General features: G+C 31.0%; 1 protein-coding gene and 1 long non-coding RNA gene across 2 annotated transcripts; both read right to left on the bottom strand.

The window, feature by feature from the left end:
- Positions 1-8,980: 8,980 nt before the first annotated feature.
- LOC114184482 (putative polygalacturonase At3g15720) lies at positions 8,981-15,421 on the bottom strand. The gene is made up of 7 exons (XM_028071790.2): positions 15,278-15,421; positions 14,010-14,147; positions 11,327-11,509; positions 10,368-10,575; positions 9,619-9,700; positions 9,418-9,526; positions 8,981-9,313 (listed from the first exon to the last, which is right to left on the bottom strand). The coding sequence occupies exons 1-7, from the start codon at positions 15,419-15,421 to the stop codon at positions 8,981-8,983; spliced, it is 1,197 nt and encodes a 398-aa protein (XP_027927591.2).
- A 5,124-nt stretch (positions 15,422-20,545) lies between these two features.
- Positions 20,546-22,440, bottom strand: LOC114184243 (uncharacterized). Its single transcript, XR_003604561.2, has 4 exons — positions 22,369-22,440; positions 21,232-21,335; positions 20,716-20,803; positions 20,546-20,642 (listed from the first exon to the last, which is right to left on the bottom strand). It is a non-coding gene; the product is annotated as an uncharacterized LOC114184243 (long non-coding RNA).
- Between the last annotated feature and the right edge of the window lie 651 nt (positions 22,441-23,091).

The raw sequence follows: 23,091 nt of genomic DNA, 5'->3' as shown, positions 1-23,091 counted from the left end.
TAAATCAGCAATCTTAATCAAGTCATTAATTCCTTCCAAGGATTTCTATTTATTCTAAATTTTTCCAGATCTTACAATCTCTGCCAGGTAGTTCAAACAAAAACCCAGAAACTGGGTGAATCAGACACACGTTGCCTGGCGGTTAGGATCTTACCGTTAGGTGGTTCCTCTTCAGGAACCCAAAATTGTGTAGGGAAGATGTGTTGCCTGGTGATTGTTCTTAATCTACTAGGCGATTTCTGAAAAAATTCCAAAAACTTACGAAATTCAGGGAAAACACAGGACACAAGTTCAATTATAGATACATTACACAAATCATGCAATAATTTAACAATTAAACACGATGACAACATCCCTAACCTGGTTTCCTTGCTAAAACACTAGAATCCTTACCTCCTCCCTTGACCATATGTCGTCTAGTACCTCCCTTCAATTCAGCTCCCACTCACTCTCAATTCTCACAATGCTCTAGTTGAATTCGTTCTCCTCTTACTATGCAATAATGGTAATCACAAAACACTCTCTCTTTCCCTTAATTAGCCACTAAATGTTGTCTTAATGAGAGGTAAATGGTGCAAAACAAAAATACCATTAAAATTAAGTTTAATTGTCATTCAATCGAAATTTTCTAGCACCTTCTGGCTGTCAGGGTTTCTTTGCCCTTTCACCTTCATGCCAAAAGAAGTTTTGGCAAAAGAAAATTTAGTTTGGATTCACCAAGGTTCAAACCCATACCCATGCCAATGTCAAATCAATGCAAAACCATTCAACCAATTCATGTTTCATGATAATTCTTACTCATTTAAGAATATAATATCACGCACCACAACCAACATTTTACTTAAAACAAATACATAATTAAAATAACAAGTGGCATACATAGGACTTGAATCCAAGTCCTCTCACAGAACTAAGTATTCTCAACCATTTGAACTAGTACTGTTCCATGTCATATCAATCAATAATTAATGTCATAAATGCTCCCACTACCTGCATTTATTAATTAATTATTTATTTAATTAATTAAATTTTGCGGGTCTTACAATTGCCATGTGCTTAACTCCTATCCTGAGCCACAACTCAAAGGATACGTTTTAAGCCACAACTCAAGGAACACCAGGAAACCGACCTTCGAGATATCACCAAAGTCTTGTAGACCACGCACATCCAAAGCAAGCAAAACCAAGTCTTGCCTCTACGTTATCGTCTGGCGCTACTCTAGAGCTGCCAGGCGAAACTAGCTTCCAGACTGCCTAGTGGGGGACACGTACCGCCAGGCGCCAAGCGCCTAAGAGAACACTGACTTGCAAACATTGCCTGGTGGGACCACCCTCACCGCCAAGTGCTACGCGCTCCACAATCCCACTGTTTTTGTAGCTATCGCCTGACGGCTCTAGTTCTGCCGCCAAGCGCTACACCAGTACAACGAATGGTACTGATTTTTCATGGCCTTCTAAGTTTCTTACACACCATTCACTACCTTAACACTTATCATAACCCAAATACTTAGCTAAATATGGCCAGCACTGTCCTTAATCATCATATCCCTTCCCGGTTGCATTCCATTAGCTTTAGGTTGTCCCAAGTATACCAGCTCGTACTGTCATTCTTATCAATTGCACTTACCAGTATTATACCCTTTCCCAAATCCTTAATACCAAATTGGTTTGTCATTACTCAATTATTCTTTTCAAGCACATGTCACCTTATTCAACACTTAGCCACATTGGTTATAATCTTGGCTAATTAGGCACCTAATGGAAATTCCAATGCCTAAATCCTTCGTTTTGTTTCTCACATCCGACCTCATTCATGATCCTGGTTTAGGAACTAAACTGTATAGGACTAAAATTCAAATTCTTCCAATCCCAATTCCACCCTCACATTAATTCATATTTAATCCTCCTAACAATTTCCTTAAAATCCATTTTCCCCAACAATTAGACGTCAGAATATCCCAAAACCAGGATTGCACCTCGCAGCCACGCAAAATCACTATCTCTGTGCTGGCGCCTGACGGGAAGCCCCGTGCTGCCAAGCAGTGCATGCATTTCTAGGCAATTTCCCAGAATTCCAGCACTTGTGAAGACCCTCTTACATTTCCCCGATGCTTTTCTCGACCTATCTTAGTTTTTTCGCATGTGACAATGATAGCAATGACACAAATATTCAAATTTAACTATCTCCAACAACAACTCTAGTGCAATTAACGACCATTACAGTCAATTCATCAAAACCCCCAACCCTTACATCCCTAAAAGATGTTTATAGCAATTTCATCAATTTTAACCTCCACTCTCATGTAATTCAAAGTCTATAAACATCCAATGATCAATCAACGTTTAAAGCTACCGTTTTTCCCCTGTCAAACTTAACCCATAACCCAAAAAAATCCAATTTGAGCAAATTTGCTCACGTTGCCTAGCGGGTGTTCATCATCGCCAAGTAGTTCATGCCAAAAACCCATAACTTGGGTTGATCAGAGGTATCGCTTGGCGGTTTATATCTCACCACCAGGTGGTTTCTGGAAAAACCCAGAAACCTAGTGTAAATTATATGTGTCGTTTGGCGGCTTTGAAGGCTTGCCGACAGTTTCTGGAAATTTTCCAAAAACTACGAAACTTCAACGAAATAGGCACGATTCAGGCATCCATATATGCATACATCATGAAAGACAATAATATAATTAAAAAATACACGGAGTCCAGCTCCCCTAACCTGGTTTCCTTGCTTAAGTCTTGGAATTTATTGAAGCCTTTGCGCACCAAAAATCCAGTCCTTGTCTCCTTCCAAACTTGTTTCTAATATTCTGAAATTGTCCTCCAATTCACTCTCGACTTCCAATTTCCAGTGCAACAGAGTAGTATCTTCTTAGAGTCCTCTTCTTCGCACTAAACTTCCCTTTACCCCCACTTTCAAGCCTAGTTTTAATTGCCTTAATGACTAAAACAAAAATTGCCATTAAACTAGGCATAATGATCATTCAACGGTTGTTTTGCACTTCTTTTCTCAGCCTTCTTAGATTCTCTTAGACAATTAGGGTTCTTCTGTCCCTTCAAATTCATACCAAAAATAAATTTGGCAAAAAGAAAGTTTAATTGGAAATTACCAAGGTTTAAACCCATGACCATGCCAATGTCAAATCAATGCACACCCATTCAACCAATTCATGTTTCATGATAATTCCTATAATTATAGGGTTATATTATCACTTATCATAATCAAGCATATTATTAAAATAATAATCAATTAATTAACACATAAATGACATACATTTTTAAGACTTGAACCCAAGTCCTCTCATCATAACTAAGTACTCTTAACCATTTGAGCTAGTACTTTTCCACATCATATCAATCAATAATTAATGCCATAAAGGCTTTCACTACCCGTATTTATTAATTAATTAATTAATTAATTAATTAAATTTCATGGGTCTTACACAAAGCATGAAATGATAAATAAATAATATAAAAAAAAACACATTTTAGGCTTCAGTTCTTTTATCAATCAAAGCATAAAGCATAAATAAATAATGGAAAATGAAAAAAATGGTATTAGTCTATGGTTGGTGTCAGAATCAAAGCCTAATACCTTTAAATTAAATGATATTTTAAATCAGAAAGGGAATTAGGCTTCAATTATTACTAGAAATGAAACCTAATATCTCTTGTATGCTTCAGTTTTGGTCATAACCGAAGTCTAATGTAGGCGCTTCTTTTTTAATTCTTTTTTTTCTATGTACATATTAAACATGTATAGAATCAGATATAGCCAACAAATAACCAACACGTTACATTTATCACATCCAAAATCTAGATATAACAATATGTTATCCTTACAACAAATAGGAAGAAAAGGAATTAAACAATTTCAAATATATGGACCAAAATACCGAACTTGGAGAGACAACAATACAAGTTGTTTTGCCTTAATAATTGTTTTCCCTAAGCATATACAATATTTATACTTCGATTTCTTAGGAACCAGGACCTATAAGTTAACAAAATTTTCAAAATTGTCACTTTATTATTATATGTTTCAATTTTCTAAAAATCAAACATACAAGGCGACGTCAAAATGTAAATTATATTAAGTTTTTTCCTAAAAGACTTGCCCTAGAAACCACAACCACTATACATTTAGAAATAAAGTAAATAAAAAAGTATAGAAATGAAGCATACGAAAATAAAGACAAAAAAATAAGAATAAAAATGAATTAGGTTGTTTAATAGTAATGGGATATCAATTTTATATCCTTACCAGCAGAGATCAGGGACCTCTCAACAAGTTTCTGAATACTTAAGTCTATCACAGACCGTTCGTTGAACAATCGAACCCATCACGGATAATTCATTAGAAACCCAATATATATTATCCATAAATTAATAACAATTGTGCAATGTAATTGATATTTACAAATAATATAATTTATTAATTAATGTTAATCCACAATAATAATAAAATAGAGAATAATAATTTTATATAATAAAATTATATAAAATACAACAATTTATCTATATTTGATTTAATTTTACGAATGCTGAAATGGTGTGTGCAATAGATGAGTAGATTCATCTTTTAAACAATTTAATCCACAGATCCATCTTGTCAACTCCAAGTCTCAAACAGAAATTCTCTTCCATAAGTGGAAGACCATCCTTCAACTTCACCTTTGGCTCCCATCCCAACAATTCCTTTGCTTTTGTTATGTCTGGTTTTCTTTGTCTCGGATCATCAAGAGTGTTCTCCACCATCTTGATCTCAACATCAAGATTGATAAGTTGCAACCACTCACAAAGCATTAGATGAAAACTTCTACCAAATGTTTTCATTCAAACATTGCACATAAATATAGATGATGATGTATTGATTTGGTACGATGAACATGTTGTTCTACTTTAGAAAATAGCCAGATGGGTTCACTAGATTGGTAACCAAGGATTCCAAGCGGCATTTTACCACTCAGCTTGAACTTGATGAAAAAAGGAGAAATGAATGATGTTGATAAAGAAAAAAGTCTTGAAACTGACCTTTTTCATAGTCTCGACAAGTTCAATCATTATAAATTCACCTAAAATGTAAATATACTCTGATAAGTTACTAGGGTCAGAGAAAGTAAATATACTTTCCCAACTAAGCAACTAACAACACTCAAATACAGGTATTGCAGTAGAAACTAACCAGGGTTTCCAAGGTTGAGTGGCCGGTGTTCGACCCTTCGATGAGATGGATAAGGCCATCAACCTGAGACATCTCATAAAGATCATAATCACATTCAAGTAGTAGTAATCCGAAGATACAAAGACTGCGGGATGTATAACAGGTCAGAGACATAATAGAAACTTCGAGTTTGAATTCTTGGACATTACGGATGTCAACATCCGTTTCAGGAAAATACGAAACGGATGTCGACCTTCGTTTCTCTCCCTCTTCGTACTCCTCACGCTCCTTTTGCAGTGTCTTGTTGCACACACCCAACGCCTTGCTCCTTGAATCGTAACTATAGTTGTAATTTCCCTTTCCCTGTTGATGGATTCCCTGTTTTTTGCTCACATTGAACCTCTCTGAACCGTCAACTTATGGTAGAGCAAGAAAACAAAGAATGATTTAGGAGTATAAGAAAAAAAGGTTAACGAGGAAGTTTTCTTTTTTGTGTTGATGCATGCGTGTACCTTTTAAATGGAGAGGTTGATTAGGCAAAAGGGTGACCTCCATGAAATGGGGGTGCTCCAAATGGCCATTTCGGGAGAGGTAGTACACGACTTGAACTTTTCTGGAGGGTTTCACTTCATGCTTCAACCTGCATATTTTGGCACAGTCTGGGCTGGTCTCTCTGTTGCCACCTCTTTGTGACAAACCCCTCTACCAACCAACGCCACAACACTCTTCTCTTTCCACCACCTCTCTCTTTTTTTCTTCTTCCTCCTCTTCTTCACACTACTCTTCACCTGCATCCTCATCACCACAACCATCTCCTCCACTGTCGCCTCAACCTTTGTCGCCTCCCTCTCCACTCTCCCGCCCTCCCCCTCACATCGCGCCCAACTTCCTCATCTTCGGTCTTACCCACGAGTCTCTCTTTTGGGCTGCACTCAACCACCATGGGCGCACCGTCTTCCTCAACGAGAACAAATACGCCATCTCCAAGTTTGAGCCGTCCAACCCCGACATAGAAATTATCAAAACAGATATTGACATCCGTTTCACATTTTTCGGAAACGGATGTCCACATCCGCAATACAAGTAAAAACCAAAAAAACTAATGAAACGGATGTCGACATTCGTTTCACATTTTTCTGAAATGGATGTTGACATCTGCAATAATACAAAAAGCAAAAAAATTATCGAAACAGATGTCGACATCCGTTTCATATTTTTCTGAAGCGGATGTCGATATCTACAATAAAAAAAATACTAAAAGAAATTAACGAAACGGAACGAAGAAATATTTTGGGGGTGCAGGCTTTGTAGAGATAAAAAGAAGAGCACCAGTAGCGCAATAAATTCACTTTTCATTGCTTTCAACCACCCAGGCAGGTAAAAATTAATTAGGATTAAAAAGGTAATTATTGGGGGTACATGAGAAAGGTCGGGGATGCAGCGAGAAGCCCTCTTATTCTTTTAACCCCTTGATAAACCCAAAATAATGTATTTCAATAAAAAAACATTTCAAATTATTTTTAATACATTATAAAACCTAAATCTATGGATTATTGACTGTTTATCTTGATTCTATTTTTTCTAAAATTTTGGAAATTTTTCTATAAATCTTATTAGAAATGGATTTTGCCATGGAATTATTGACAAAATCTAAAAATTATTAGAAATTTTAGTTTAAATTCATACCGCAAATCAAATAAGGAACACTAATCATTATTATAGTTGTATATTGAATGAAAAGTTTTCATTAAAATTTTAAAGCATTTGCAAAAACCAACATAATTAGTTAATTAGGAGACTAATTGTAATTATTAAAAATTGGTGAAAGACTAAATTATAATTATTTAAAATATTCAAAGACTAAGTTACAAATATTAAAAAATTTAAGGACCAATTAACAATTGTTAGAAAACAAATAAGGTCAACATTTGTAATTTAAAAAGAAATTGGGATTTATATGCAATTATGAAAAATATTTTTGGAGTTAATAGAAAACACTCAAATGTTCTCTTGCAGGATGCAAACTATATATTTAAGTCAATCATAAACAATAATTAATATTACTTTCTATATTATTTCTATATTATGTATATAGAAAATAAGGTATTACAAAGTGTATTTTGTTCGCTTCAAAGAAAACATAGTCAAGAAATAAAAAAACTTATTACAAGTATATCTTTAACATTTTTCATTACATTCGACTAACATATGATCTTGTTGTAATTAGAGTTGTGGCAGACACAAATATCGTAAGTGGAAGGAGCATAACAAGGTCATTGTAATTCATGTAAATTAAGGTCAGACAACTTTTAATGCATACCACAATTGTTTTATTTAAAATTCGAATGTAAATAAATTTTTTACTTGTTTCTCATTTTAATATAGACAAGTTGGTTCATTTGAATGTGACTACTACATTATGTATTGTATTGTATGATGGTCATAATTTTTGAGTATTACTAACTAATAGAGGTAACACATCTCAACATTTGGTAAAGTGTATTTTACTTTTATGATTATTTTACAATAATGTGAGTCAAATATTTTAGGCTCCATTCTCTTAAAATGACATCCAACAAATAAGAGAACAATGAACAACCTTTCTTACAAAGGCATTCATACATATTTTTTTTGTTCAATTGTATTATTTGAAAATCTTTGTTGAATAATTGTTTTTGTTATGTAAGTAGGAAATAATAAATAAATCAAACTATAAAAGAGAAAATTATGTTTTTTATCATAGTTGTATCATTGAATGTAGAACTGTCAAAATGGGTCACTCGATCCAACCCACCACAGGTTGGTCTCTTTGTAAACTAAACTAATCTAACTCACTTATCAATGAGTTCATAAAATTTGAACCACCAATCCACCACAAGTTAATGGATTAAATGACATTTTCTTTTTCTTCAACCTAACATCTTTTCCGATACGGAACCAAAATCCAAAAAGTCCAAATTTATTCTATTTTTTTTCTCATTTTGGATAATAAATAAATTATTCATCCCAAAAAAATTTAATAAACATAACAGAAACTTTTCTATATTTTGTTTAATAGTCACGTTAACCACTTAAATAAGAAAGTTGTCTATTTTTTTTAAACATAATTTGTAAAAGAATATATACATTTAATTGAGAATTACTGTTAGAAATAATATAAGATTTTTGTACAATTTCATAAATAAAATAAATTTGACAAATTGATTTATTTATTTATTGATGCGCTAACACTTTGATGATAATTATATTTATTTTAACTGAAATAATCTGTATGATTTGTTCCATGAAAATCTATAGAATCTAATTTTAATATATTGATAATATGAATAGGATGTAAATTGATAGAAAAAAAAATAATTTTAAAATAATAATTATAGAAGATAATGACCGTAATATATCAATCTCTGGTAAAACGGAAAGAGAAAGGTTTTTAATATTTGTACATTCTAATAAAAAACAAAATATGTTTATTTTTATCATGTAGATATTAAATATGATTCATTTGTAGAAAATTATAAAAGTAAAGGAAAAATATTAAACTTTAATTTTCTGTATTCTCTATTGAAATGCAGCGAAGAGTCTGGTTCAGCGAATAGGAAAAGCAAGAAATAGAGTATCTAGGGTTTGAGTTTTGTAATTTAATGAGAAGTGCAGAAAGTAAAAAGATAGGTGTAGTAGGAAGAAGCAACAACCAATTAATTAAAAGTGACGCTGTTTTTTTCTGATGTGTTTATTCCATCAACAATTGAGTACAAAGAGAAAGAAAAATAAAACAGTGAAACATAAAAGGAAGAAGTGATGAGATAAATTTGATGATTCAGGAGTGAGAAAGACATGGCACATGGGGATTACAGAAAGAGCACACCCCTTTTACATTCTGGCATGATGCATAAGTTTTGTTTCCAGCAATGGTGGTTATGTTAATCCCCTTCAACACAATGTTGGTGCAACCTATGTTTTTGTCACAATGAAGTTTGATTGCATGTGGAGAACTTGAGGTTCCCCTCACATTGTCATAACTAACATCACTCACCCTCACTGCTTCTGCACTATCATATGGGTTGTATTGTTGATCAATAATTACAGGGTTTGTAGCTTCCACAACTATAATATCCTTAAATCTGATCTTTCTTGCGTATCCTTGTCCACCCTGATTTAAGGAACACAACACATCAAACTATTTAATAACTCATTTTTAATTTACTTAATTCTTTTAGAATAAATATGAATTTCAATTATCCCTTGAATTCTTACTATCCATGTCTTGATTCTAGCTCCATTTGTGGTCCTATTGAAGGTGCAATTTCGTACATATATCTCTTCTACTGTATGATGAGCTCCATTTTTTCCTAAGCTCCCAATACTACATGCATCCATCCCAATTAGTCTCATAATATTGACCTAATATAATAACTTGAATTAATGTGAATCTAGAAATTTACTTCAATTTATTACCTGATGCCATGGCCTGGTCCACAATAAACACCAATTATGCTGATGAAGGTTGATCCATGGTTAATGGCAATGCAATCATCCCCTTTAATAAACAATAAAACTATATAAAATCTCATTAATCAAATAATATAGTTCTTTCTATTCTATCATTCTTCATATGTCTCACTTTTTGTTTTCTGCTTATTCATTTAATTCTAGAAAAGGTTGCTTGATTTAGTTGTATGATAGAATTTCTCATCTAAAAAACCATGGAAAGAACATGAGATGAGCAGTGCTACTAACGGTTAATAGTTGTATTTGCTTTAAAGCTTCAAAATCGTAAAGGGCTAATCGCTAAAGAAGAAATAAACATGTGTTACTCAGTTTTTCTTATATGGGATTTTTTTGAGTTCAAATTTGAATTGAGAAAAATCATTTCTTATCAGCTAAATCAATAGTTTACTTTTTTATTTTTGTTTTTTGAATTTGAAAGAGGATTAACATTTGAGTAGCTTTAGAGAAAACCCTACGAATTATAGAAAGATTTCTGAAAAAGAAAGATAGAAAAATGAAATAAGTGTCTGCATAAGTTAAAAGATTAACATTTTAACCTCTACAAATTAAGTTATAGATAAATTATTATTTTTTTCTTAAATTATTGTAAAAGTACTTATAAGAAAATATTATCCCAATAAAACCTTAGAAAGTCTCGTTATGAATTCAGATTTCTGAGAAACAATAAATATGGAATAGAAGATGAGCACTTTTACCAGTTTCGATCTTTGAATTCTTGATGAGAATGTTGGATGAAGAAGAGATATCAATCCCATCAGTGTTGGGACTTTGATCTGGTGCAATAAAATGAAGTTTGGAGATGAAGGATCCATTGCATCTGTTTATGCTTATATGATTTTTGGGACTGTTGATATGAGTCAATCCATTGAGGAATAGATTGTTGCATTCACTAAAATGTAGAGCCTGCATGCATATAGATCATATCACATCAAGAAAATTATATTCTTTGAAAAAAAGCTACTTTTAAAATACATTGATTTTAATATATTAAAAATGTTTTTCATATATTTTAAAATGTTAAAATCAGTATATATCACTATATTTTGGAAGCACAACAGGAAACATCACAAAAAATCTATCATGAATTCAAATTGCATGTCAAGTCACTATATATAGCATTTGGCTTAACAACATTTTTTTATCTCTATTGGAGAAATGATCATGTTTACTCTATTTATTTTGCACTTAGTGTTTTTTTCTATATTTAAAAAAAGAAAATCAATATCAATGGCAATTTGAACAAACATTATTTGAGGATGTGAAAATAGGTGTACTAAAATTTTGGAGGTCATCATAAAATGTATAAAATTACTATAATTTAAAAAAATTTTATTTATATGTTTTTTACATGTTTGAAAAAGAAAAAAAAAATTGGGGAGTCATAGCCCCTCATGCTGAGCTTCGCCATTTTTTCGGTTAGATAAGTATCAATATCGTTTTTGCTACTAAAATCACATACTTTGACTTTCTTAAAAAAAATATAAAAACCACATTTAGTTAATGATAAATGTAAAAAAAAAAAATACTGCTATAAATTTAAAGATAAAAAAAAGTTATTAAGCCAATATTAATTATAGCCCAATTTGAATGAAACTTGAATTGAAAAGTGTGAATAATAATAAAATAGTGAGTTTTGAATTGTTGTGGAACTTACAGTTGGTCTGTTGATTTCAGAATTGAAATAGGCATTCCACCATGGAGCACCTTGGGCATCAATTTGTCCTCCTCCACGAATAACAAGACCATTTATACGCTTGAAACCAATCCATGCCTTCCTAGTACCTTTTCCTAATTTCCAACCCTTAATGTTCTTTGGGGCAATAATGTTTCCCTTAAGCTACCAACAAAAAGATAAGTGACACACTACACATATATTCATTGTCATCAAAATAAGGTATGAAGTTAAATGGTTTCCAATTTCAAAATCACCATCACCTTATAGTTACAATTTTAACATATAATTTAGGACTTTCTTTATTTATGTTAAACAACTTATATATGTATCTTAACCACATACATTTAAATTTCACTGTCTTTACATTTGTACTATGAGTGATATCAACACTTTTTTTATGATATTTCCTTTATCACTATACTTGCTTGTATGTGTGTTGAAATGACAAATAAATTTGACCATGTGGGTATTGTATGAATCCCCTTTCATTTTTTATGGAGAATTCCTACATTAATGGAGGATAGCTATGGATACGGGAAATACCTGACTTTTTAAACTGGGTATGAAAATGAGTATCAGAATTTACATATTCGTCTCATTCTCGTCCCCGTCCCATTCCGCATACTCGTCCTATAGTACTCATCTCTATTTTATCCTCGTCTCCGTTTAAATTATTAAAATACTCTATTAAGCAACCTTATATATATATATATATATATATATATATATATATATATATATATATATATATATATATATTCTTCTAGTCACAACATTTGTGCAAGTATGTTCAAATGATGTATGTCATTAAATATTTTTTATTTTTTACATTTGAATATTTCTACTCTTTTATAATATTTTTATTTATTGTATATTTTCTTTTCACATAAAAATGTTTAACATTGACAATTTAAGTGATCAAGAGCATAAATCTTTGATTTACTAACTAATATAAAAAACTTATCTTCTTTATTATATTATTATTAATTTTTGTTTCATTTAAAATATTTTATTTCATTAAAATAATTTTTATTATCTTTCAACCATTCCCGACTAGGTTGATATCTAAAAAGTTTTGTTAGATCTCTAAGGTCTTTTTCATCTTATTATTTTCTTAGCTATATACATTTATATTTTATTGTGCAATTTTTTTCAACGCTCTGTCAAATTGTTTAAATTTGATCATTTCTTAATATTTTTATTGTGTAGAATATTGTTTTTATATTTTTATATAATTATATCTTTCTTCTAACTCATTATCATACATGTAATTTTATCACTATAATTATGTAAATAAATTTTATTTATTATAATATAATAATTTAATTTAATTGTCATGGATCTTTTTTATCACCATCCAACATATATTGAAGTTAAAAAGATGAAAAATCTATGTTAAATTTTAATTATTATTAGTTTAATCATTGTTCTTTGTGTGATTTTGATAATGTATTATAATTTTTATTAATGTATAAAAAGAAAATTTATTAGAATTTAAAAAGTTGAAGTATACATACATTTAAAAGTATTTTTTTACTTAAATATTTTTTCCATTATATTTTTTAAAAAATATTTTTAAATTTATCAACTAGGTAACATTAACATTTTCAAATTTAATAAAAATTTTGGTTGTCATGAAATTTTATTTGGTATTTTAATTTGAAATATATATATATATATATATATATATATATATAATTTCTTTTTAAATATTTAATATTGAAAAAATAAGAATACCCTCAATTTAATATTGAATATTTAATAATATTATGTATCATTTACTATAACTTTTATTATTTTATAAAAATTATTTAATTCATATTCAAACATTAAGAAAACGGATATGAATGAGTATATACCCATTTCGGAGTAGAAATGGAGATGAGACAAGAATTTGATAACTATTGCATTTAGATATAGGGTAAGGATGGAAATTTAAATTTCAGATTTATTTCGATTTTAGCAACATTTTTTTTTCTTCACATTCTCAAGTTGTTTTATTTTATTCTATCCATATCTGCATATCATGATTTCCTTGACAACTTTTCTTATTTGTTTTAATTTAAAATTTACTTATAAATTAATTTCATAAAAAATATCAATAACTAAGTAAATATTGTCTCACATTATTCATCATCAAATTTTAAATATTTTTAAATGAAAATTGGAACAATTACAATATATATTTATGGACAGAAAAATATTTATTTTATATGATTTTTAGTCATACAATTAAAAATAGACATTTATATGAAGTATTATGGATTCAAATACTAGTTTTATTTTACATTATATAAGCAAACAATTAAAAGTCTGAACACTCTTCTTATCTTTTTAATATTTTATTTAAAATTTAAAGTACGAATTTTTTTTCTTTAGTTGTGTTGAAAATATTAAGATTAAATATGTTTTGTGTTTAGTTTTTAAACTAAACTAATTTAATCTTTATACTTTACGAAATTGGTGTAAAACGAAGTTTCATAATAAATTATAATATTTTTTCACTTTATTTGAGAAAATATTTTTCATATCTTTTCTAAAATACATGGATTAAATATTTTATAATTTAGTTTAAAGAAAAATACACAACTGTTTACAATAATTTTAGGAATAAAAACATATTTAAACTAAAAAGATTATAAAATAAGAAAGGTTTATTAACCTTAATGTGAACGATTGGAGGGTTGCAGGGACCACTGAACAATAGAGGTTGCAACATGAAAGTTTTCTCTTTGGGTATCAGAAGTGTTGGAATGCCATAACTTGCATTGCATGCGTCTTTCCATGCTTTCAGAAAAGCCTTTAAATTTAACAAACAAAATAGTTTTAAATTATATCAAATAAGAGAAGTTATTACTTTAGTAAAAAAAAGTACCACTTTTTCCATGAATCAAAAGTTCAAATAAGAAATCATATACAAAAGAAATTAACTTCAAAAGTTTTGTAAAAGGCTTTGGCTCTAATTAAGTAAATGGTAACTCCAATTTGTTTTACATTAATTAGTCGAATATATTTTAATCATTGTGGTTTAATTAAAATAATATAATACTAATCATAAATAACAAGTGAATGTGTAAAGCCAGGTTACAAATTCATTTGGAAATACACGTTTTCGGGTGCTTGTCTTTTGAATACCAAGTGAAAGACACTTTCTATTCATTAAAAATAATTATCTTCAAAATGTCCTTAAACATCAATTAAACGCTAGAAATTTAAAACATAAATAAACCATAACGAGATATCAAATAATTCCAAAAAGGAGCCCATATTGAAAAATGTTTTAATGTTTGAAAAGGTTAAAAGTAATTTTAAAATCATTTTAAACCTCTCAATAACTAGTGTGTTTGGATTAAATAATTTTTTTCAAAAATATTAGAGATTAAAATTAACTTTTACAAATTTTAAGAAACTAAAACTTGATTTATGTTAAATTTTATTAAGACTAATAACATAATTAAGTTTTTAGAAAATTATACCTTAGTAGACGAAACTTGTGAGTTGGCATAGTGTTGCCAGTCTAATAGTATAACCTTTCTATCTAACCAAAATTAATTAAGTCATATAATGAATAAAAAGAATATCAACGTTTATATAAAATGATACAAGTGAAAGCTAGTCCTGAAAATTAACTAGTGGTAGTTGTAATTGAGATAAAAAAAAAGAAAAAAGAAAGAGAATACTTGGTACCAAAAAAAAAAGTAGTGATATGAATAATGTACAACTAAGTAATTAACTAATATTTAATTTCTATAGATAAAATTATGATATTATTATAATATAAATTAGTGAGTGAATTTTTAACTTATAATTTATTTTTCTTGAAAAAAAGTTAAATTATCCTTTTAAACAAACATACACAACACCACATTATATATACTCCTTTTAAGTTTATTTAGGAGTGTAGAAGAAAAGGAAGAGCGAGAAACATACTTGGGAATCATCGGTTTCAGCATTTCCCATGGCACCATAGTCAATAACATTGAATCTTGGACCTGCATGAAGTTCCATTCTACCCCACACACAAGGTGAAGAAGCAACAACACACATTCCTAGGATAACAAATAAGAGTTTCATCTTCCAAATTAAAACTATTCTTCTTGCTTCTTTCTTCTTATAACACTCTATCGTCAAGTCTAACTATTTATGTAATATAGGGCATGAAGAATGGTAGCCTAATACGAAAATATTGGAGAAAAGATGATAATTTATAGATTGTAGAAATGAACACACCACCAATGGAAGGACACCGTAGAAAAAGAAAATATGTAGGGGTGGAATCCAGAGATTCTATCCCAAAACCTTAATGTTAAGACATTATTATTTTAAGAATTAATAATCCATGCACGAAACGTGCAAGTATCAAATGTCAAGTAAAATAGACAATTTAAAAAGATAACAAGAAGACAGAGAATTTAGCATTTCTTAAAGATTTGTAACTACGTATCGCTGTAAAAAGATAACAAGAAGACACTTAGAGAATTTAAAAAATCTTTTATATCGATTAAAAAAAATTATATTAATTTTAGAATTGATATAAAAGTGACAGGTATAATTTTTTTTTATTTTCTATATCAATTTTATAATCGGTATAAGAAAGTGATACTTTTTATACCGACTAATCTGGTTCGTATCTTAGGATAGATTTCACCCTCGTACTTCTTCACCTTGGATCTATTTTTGGACCATCTCTTCATAATATATAGTCGAATCTCTTCCAACATTGTGATGATTGGCTTAGTCCTTGCATGAGCAATAACATTGTTGAAGGCTTCACTCATGTTGACCAACGTGTCACACTTGGTTTGCATGGTAAACTTAGACCTTGACCAATATCTGGAGACACAAATATTTTTAGTTGTTAACATAATCTGTGATTTTATGTAACAATATCGATGACTAACCTTGGTGAAATTGCTATTAGGTATTTAAAGGCCTCCTTGTTCACTTCTTTAATATTGTATAGATGGCACATACAAAATCTTTGCTCAACACCAGACAATAGCTCTTATATGGCAGGAAGCAATCCTTGTGTATGTACAAGTGTGTTAGTATTAATATTAAAGAATTATAAGTAGAATTCACATAAAAGAATGAACATAAATTACCTTTTGTTGATCGGACATAAATGTGCAAAACCTACATATATCAGCACCTCCTAGGTCTTCTACCAACAACTCAAAGAACTAGCTCCATGTGTCTTTGTTCTCAACTTCAACTATTGCATAGGCTATAGGAAGCATCTAGTCATTTGCATCACGACCTACTGGAGTTAATAGATCACCCCCATATTGGCCTTTCAAAAAACATCCATCAAGCCCTATGATGGGTCGACAGCTTACAAAATTGTCCTTGCATGCCTTCAGACAAGTGTAAATGCGCACGAAAATCTTCTCATCATTAGCATCTTCTACTTTAACTTTCACTATGAACCTGGGGTTTGATCTAATCAACTCATGAGCATAATCATAAATTATTATGTACTGATCTTTAAAAGATCCTTCAACCACCTTTGTTGCCAATTGCTTTGCCTTATAGCCATAGAAACAGTGACCTTTGTATTCCATTTCCTTGCAGCTTTATTATGTATATCCACCAATTTCAAATTAGGATTTTCTACTAATGTGTTGTCTAAGGTTTGACTCAACCATTTCGAATTCATCAAATTGATACTAAATTCTCTACTGCACCTATGACAATCTTGCACTTTTCTCAACTGCCATGTTTTACATGAAACCAGAAATCCACAATAAAGAGACCAATCACACTTGCCTTGCACCCCTAAACATCTCACCCTCACTCTTTCTTTGTCATTTTTCTCAAATTTCAAGTTCCTCCCAGCATGAACAATATACGTTCTTACACCATCTACAAACTGTGCCTTATCCACAAAAGTTGTTCCTACTTCCCACTTGTAATCAGCCATAGATTTGGGTTTCTTAAATGTCCCAAAAAAACCACAGCTGCTAATCCCATCGTTCTCTGTCTCACTGTCACTGCCCTCAAAACTAAACAACTCTTCTGACTCCCAACCATTATTAGACCGTCCTTTATCTCTAGTGTTAGCATGGTCATTATCATCATGAACCCTTTCATTATTATAATCACTATCATGGTTGTGTTCACTTGGACCAACTTCAACTGACACCAAACCTTCAACAGATTTTTCTTCACCATAATCAACATTTATTTCTACATCAACTATGCCTTTAGCCCCTCCATTACCACAACCCCATTCATACCCATCATTATCTCTTAAAGAATATGCATCAGAATCAATCCAATTTTCAACATCAATATCAATATCTGTCTCCCTTTCATCATCACCTTCAGCTATATCCTCCAGCCCAATCTAAGCTTGTGGATTTCCAACACCTACACCCACACCCTCAACTCCATCTTCAGCTTCTGAATTTCCAATACCTGCACCCACATCCTCAACTCCTACTTTTGTTTCCAAATTTTTAAGTCCTTCACCCACATCCTCAACTACTACTTCTATTTCCAAATTTCCAATACCTTCACCCACATCCTCAGCTATAATTTCAGGATCGGAACTTCTTAAACTTTCACCCACTTCACCTTCCTCCAATCCAATTTCAGTGTCTTTGTTCATTACAACTTCATCCACATCAGACCTTATTACAATCTCAGTACCTACTACTTCAAATTCACCATCTATCTCAACTTTTGTTCCATCAACAACATGGCTGTTTTCACCACTCTCTAAAGGTCTCACAACACCTCCTTCAGATTCCACTATATTATCCTCTACTTGGGCTTCATCAACTCCATGCATAACAAACATGTGCACTTTGCCATAATGCCTTGCGATATTAACCATATTAAGTGCACCCCTATCATCATGCAAGGGGTGCAACAACATCTCAACATAATAACACAAACCCTTTACACTATGATATCCCATTTCCCTAAGAGGCCCTAATATTTCGAAATAACTCCATCGGTCAAGGTCGTATGACCAATGAGTAGTTTCCCCACAAACATATTTACACCACTCATCGCTGGCAAAGTAACCACGGTGGTGGATCACGACCTCAAATCTTTCATTAGACATTGGAAAAACCAATAAACATAAAAAGCCTGCAAATTATAAACAATCTTTAAATGGGAAACAAAGACTCAATCTAAAACCGACAAACAACAATGAAACCCACCACAGAAAGCGACAACACAAACAATTTAAAATGGTGGGTCATGAAATTCACCAAACAATGCACCAAAGACAACAACAACTACAAATTAAAATAATCCACCGAATGAAAAAACAAAACCGACAAAAAACCCTAATCATTAACACTAATCACAAACAATAATCAGCAAAAATTAAACAAACCCTAAATCATAAAAACTGACCTCCGCGATGAAGATGCAAACCCTGCACGACAAAATCTTCACAGAACGAAAGGCAATCTTTGATGGAAGTGAATGCACAACCTCTAAAATCCTCAATTGAAAGAAATTCCCAAATCTGAATGAATTCCTAAACCCAATTCGACAAATTATAAACCCTAAAACTCTCTAATTAAAATTAAAAGGCCAACACAGTAAAATAACGGTCACGTCATTCAACAATGCTCCACGTCACAGAAACAAACCACGCTGGCCACTATTCTATTAACTATTTAGACGAAGTTACAGAAAATGATCTAATTGAATGAAATTTAAGAAAAGTATGACCAAATTGAAACAACTTTAAAAGTAGGACCAAATTGAAAAAACTTAACCAAAACTAAGAGCAAATAACTATTTAATCCTATAAAGTATAAAGATAACGTAGAAATTAAAAAAAGTTATTTCTAATTGATTTACTCAAAATGATAAAATGCAATTATTTTTCCATTTCATTCTCTTATTTTTTTGATATTGATAGAGAGAGAAAAAGTTATCAATCAAGTTGAAATCCAATAAATTATTCAAATCATTCCAAAAAAGAAAAGAAAAATAGAAAGAAATTTTTCTATAAATTAAAACAAGCTTACTTTCTACCCAATTAAAAAAAAAAATGAAAACTCTTCTAAATTAGCTTATACATAAACTAATATTTTTTAAATAAACCAGTTTAGTTATCACTATCAAAATTTAACATCCCAAGGCTTAAACAATTTCTAAAACATGAAACCTAATTTAACTTGCACAAACGAATTTTTAAATTATTTCAAAAAAAAGTTGCAAACTTATTTACATCTATTTTAAACTCATTCCCATTTTTCTAATTTTTCCCCCTCCAAACAATATAAATAAATCTGAAAATTTTATCTTTTTCATCTTAGTCTTAAATACAATTTTAATAGGGATTTTAAGAATGTTAGTAGGTATTTTTTTAAAACTTAAAGTGGAGACATGCTTCAATACCCTATTCTATCATCTGCTGCTTTATTTCCATCTTCTCAAGTTTCGTAGCAGTAGTGCCTAAAATAATTTGTAACAAGTCTAAACCATTCTCGGTTAAAGTTGCTGCTTTAAAATGAGTATATCATTCTTTACCGCTAAAGCTTCTCAATACTTCATAACAGACCATTTACTAACAAAGTATAGAAGTTGTATTTGGAAATCCAATAGACAAGTTGGCAATTACCATTCTGAAACAGTTCATCCCGAATTTTTTGGAAGAAAAATCATACAAAAATTGTACAATTTGAACTATCAAGACATCCAGATTCCTGGACCCGTCGGTTCACGATTTGAAGCAGAACCTTGGTTAGCTAGCTTATGAATACGGGAAGAAAACTCTTCTGCCTGAAGCGGATTCATCAAAGTCAGAATTTGAAAGAGAAAGCAAAAAACAAAATGAAACAAGTATGCACTATGCAGACTTCTTCATATCCCTCCCATCTCATGGGAAAAACCTCCTGCAGAAAGAGACGATTTCCAGAGAACCACAATAACTTCGAAAATCCATTTTTCAATTTCCTCAAAATGAGGCAAATTCAACAAATCTAGGAGACTAGGAAACTCTAATGCATTCTAAAACATGTTCTTGATAATTGATGGTTCCATATTTCTAACAACTAGGATTACAGAGAAAGCAAAAAAAACATCTTTATTTGGCGCATAATGTTTAAAAATAATAAAACAGAGAAAAATACATCTAGACCAGATAGAAAGTAAACAATCTAGACATTGAAGCAAACTAATCTTTTTAGTGTACCAAATAAACAGCACAAAGGAAAATACAAACCTTTTCATCAATCCACATCAGAGAAGTTAGTTGATTATTTAAAATTCGAACTTGCATCTAATGGAGTCATTCCACAAGGGTATCAAGTTCTCCACCCTGAACAAAACACTATTGTAAGCAAGATTTCTTGCTCTCTTATCAGAATGAAAGAACAGCTAACATCCAGTACCTGGTTTGAATTAAGGGATTGAATAACCGATTTGATTTGTTCAGTCATCTGCTCAAGTTCCCTTTCAATTAATTCAGATTGCTCATACCTGCAAATGAAGGTATTAGAAACAAAAAATGACAGAAAGCATCATCAATGAAGATAAGGAGGGAAAGGAGTTGAAATATAACCCTAAATCAGATGAAAACGTATACAGTGGAAAACTTAATTTCATGTGAATTGTTATTTAGTATGGATTTTATGGAGGTGCAAATCTCTGTCCATTCTAAACCACCAACAACACAGAGCATGTGCAATGAAATTACAGATGATCTACCAATAAGAACTTCAATATTAGATCCAATGTTTGAGGTGAAGCAAAATCACTTCACATAAGACAATATTAAAATGGACATTGGATTCAATAAGGCAAACATAGGTTTAAAAAGCTTAAAATATAGAATATATAAAATCAAACAATCTGCAGATCCATCCAGATAATAATCAGTCAACAAATAATGATGATCCGAAACTCACATTGCATCTCTTGTCGATGCAGCTTCATCGTCAAGAAGCAAACCACGTTCATCCTTGTAAGTACGTTCAGCTTCTTCCTCCATACTCTGTAAAGCCTTATCAACCTAATACAGGAATGACATAAAAGCTTTTATCACAATACAGAAGATATTGGAAAATGTTTTGGGAACTGTTGAATGCGTATATATGAAGATTTTGGTGGCAATGAGTATATGCGTCTGTGTATATATATATGTTCCATGAGATCGAGATTTTATAGTTATCACGCTGTATTTGTGTTATGTTACACATATATGTTTTCAAATATAATTTTACATAACGAGTAGGTTCTTCCATCTTAGTGTTAAGAGTTCACATTTTATGTTTTTTTCACACTAGTCTATCCAATGGTAGGATCTACAACTTTGACAGCCTTGAATAGTTTTAGGATCATAAATTGATTGTACAAACTAAATAGTGATTCAATGAGCCTCATGAACTAGCTTTTGAGATTGAGTACCCCAAATTCAAGAAATAGAACTACACTCCTGAATTTCTAAATCTATCAATTTTAAATTTGAGCTATATCCCCAAAGATTTATTTTCATTTTTTTTCTTAAGATTATAAATTAATGATATTGTTTTACTAGAGAACAGGCCTGGTTTTATTTAATTTGAAAATAGTAGTGCAGTTGAATTTAGTAACCACTGCTGTTTTTTTAGTCTGTGCAAGCCTAAATGCATTATTTGATTGCGTTTGAATTCTTAGTTTCCCAACAGTGGCCATGTGGCTTTTAAAAGTGTGCTTATGTTGGGTGTGTGCTAACGTTGAGGAATATGCTGGATGTGTTTCATTTAGACCGAATTAGGGAAAATCATTTTCGAAAGAACTGATTAAGATTCTGATTGATAGTAGCTTTGAACACCCATACGCTAAGAAGAAGAAACACTGTAAAGTTGCCATAGAAGCAACATTCTAACTCTAATAATGGAATAGAATTTTACCATCAGAACAAAGTACAATTAGTTAGGTAAAAAGACAAAGATCACTATTGATAGAAACAAGTACAAGATTTTATTAACTTCCAGCCATAACAAAATTAATTACCTCCAAAAACTTACAAAAATAAGATAGAAATAAACTGGTTTTAAAAATACCTCCTGTTGATGAGTCTCTATCAACTCCAATTGCCGCTCCAAATTTGATTGTACCCCGACTACCTTTGCCACTTCAATCTAAATTATAACATTATAAATAAGTTAGAGTGGTAATTGCCAAAAGTTAACCTGTTGGCATGTAAAAAATAATTAAAAAGTTTATCAGTAGCTGCTTGCATGTAGAAACCTGAAGCCTCAATAGAACATCACGATTGTTCAAAATCCTGCGATCCCATTCAGCTATTGCATTTGTTTGTTTTCTAAATTTTCCAGTTCGCTCTTGCAACTCAGCATTCCACTCCTTGATAATCTACAGGAGGTTAGATGATTAGGAAAGTGTTAGACTGTAAGAGAGAAATAAAATAACATAACTCTACACAAGGTTACCTTGCATATATTCTCACTAGAGGATTGTGCAAACCAAATTTTGAAACAATAATATGGAAGCTGGAACCCAGCTTGGGAAACAGAGCATAGTTTAATGTAACTTAGGAAATTGTTATGTTTTAATTGTTCTCTTGAAACTAGCAGTTGTTATTCATTATTTTATTTTTATTTTTTGTTATAAATAAATCAATCTTTTGAGAGGTAGGTATACTTGAGCACATTCAGAAAATTTCATCTCAGTTTCTCAGCAACATTTTTATCAGAACATATATTTTGAACACAAAGCTACGGATTTGAATATACAATATTTTAATAGAAAAAAAAATGGGAAATTAA

This window comes from Vigna unguiculata, chromosome 5, assembly GCF_037176805.1.
Source record: "Vigna unguiculata cultivar grain cowpea cultivar isolate G323 ecotype 2 chromosome 5, ASM3717680v1, whole genome shotgun sequence".
Classification (NCBI taxonomy): domain Eukaryota; kingdom Viridiplantae; phylum Streptophyta; class Magnoliopsida; order Fabales; family Fabaceae; genus Vigna; species Vigna unguiculata.
The sequence above is the reverse complement of the archived record's forward strand: the minus strand, read 5'-3'. Positions and strand labels throughout refer to the sequence as shown.

Coding starts and splice junctions, on each gene's coding strand:
- LOC114184482 (XM_028071790.2), bottom strand. CDS start 15,421: ATGAAACTCTTATTTGTTATCCTAGGAATGTGTGTTGTTGCTTCTTCA. Junction 11,510..14,009: donor CTCCAATCGTTCACATTAAG/GTTAATAAACCT, acceptor TTTTGTTGGTAG/CTTAAGGGAAACATTATTGC. Junction 9,701..10,367: donor GAATTCAAAGATCGAAACTG/GTAAAAGTGCTC, acceptor TGTTTATTAAAG/GGGATGATTGCATTGCCATT.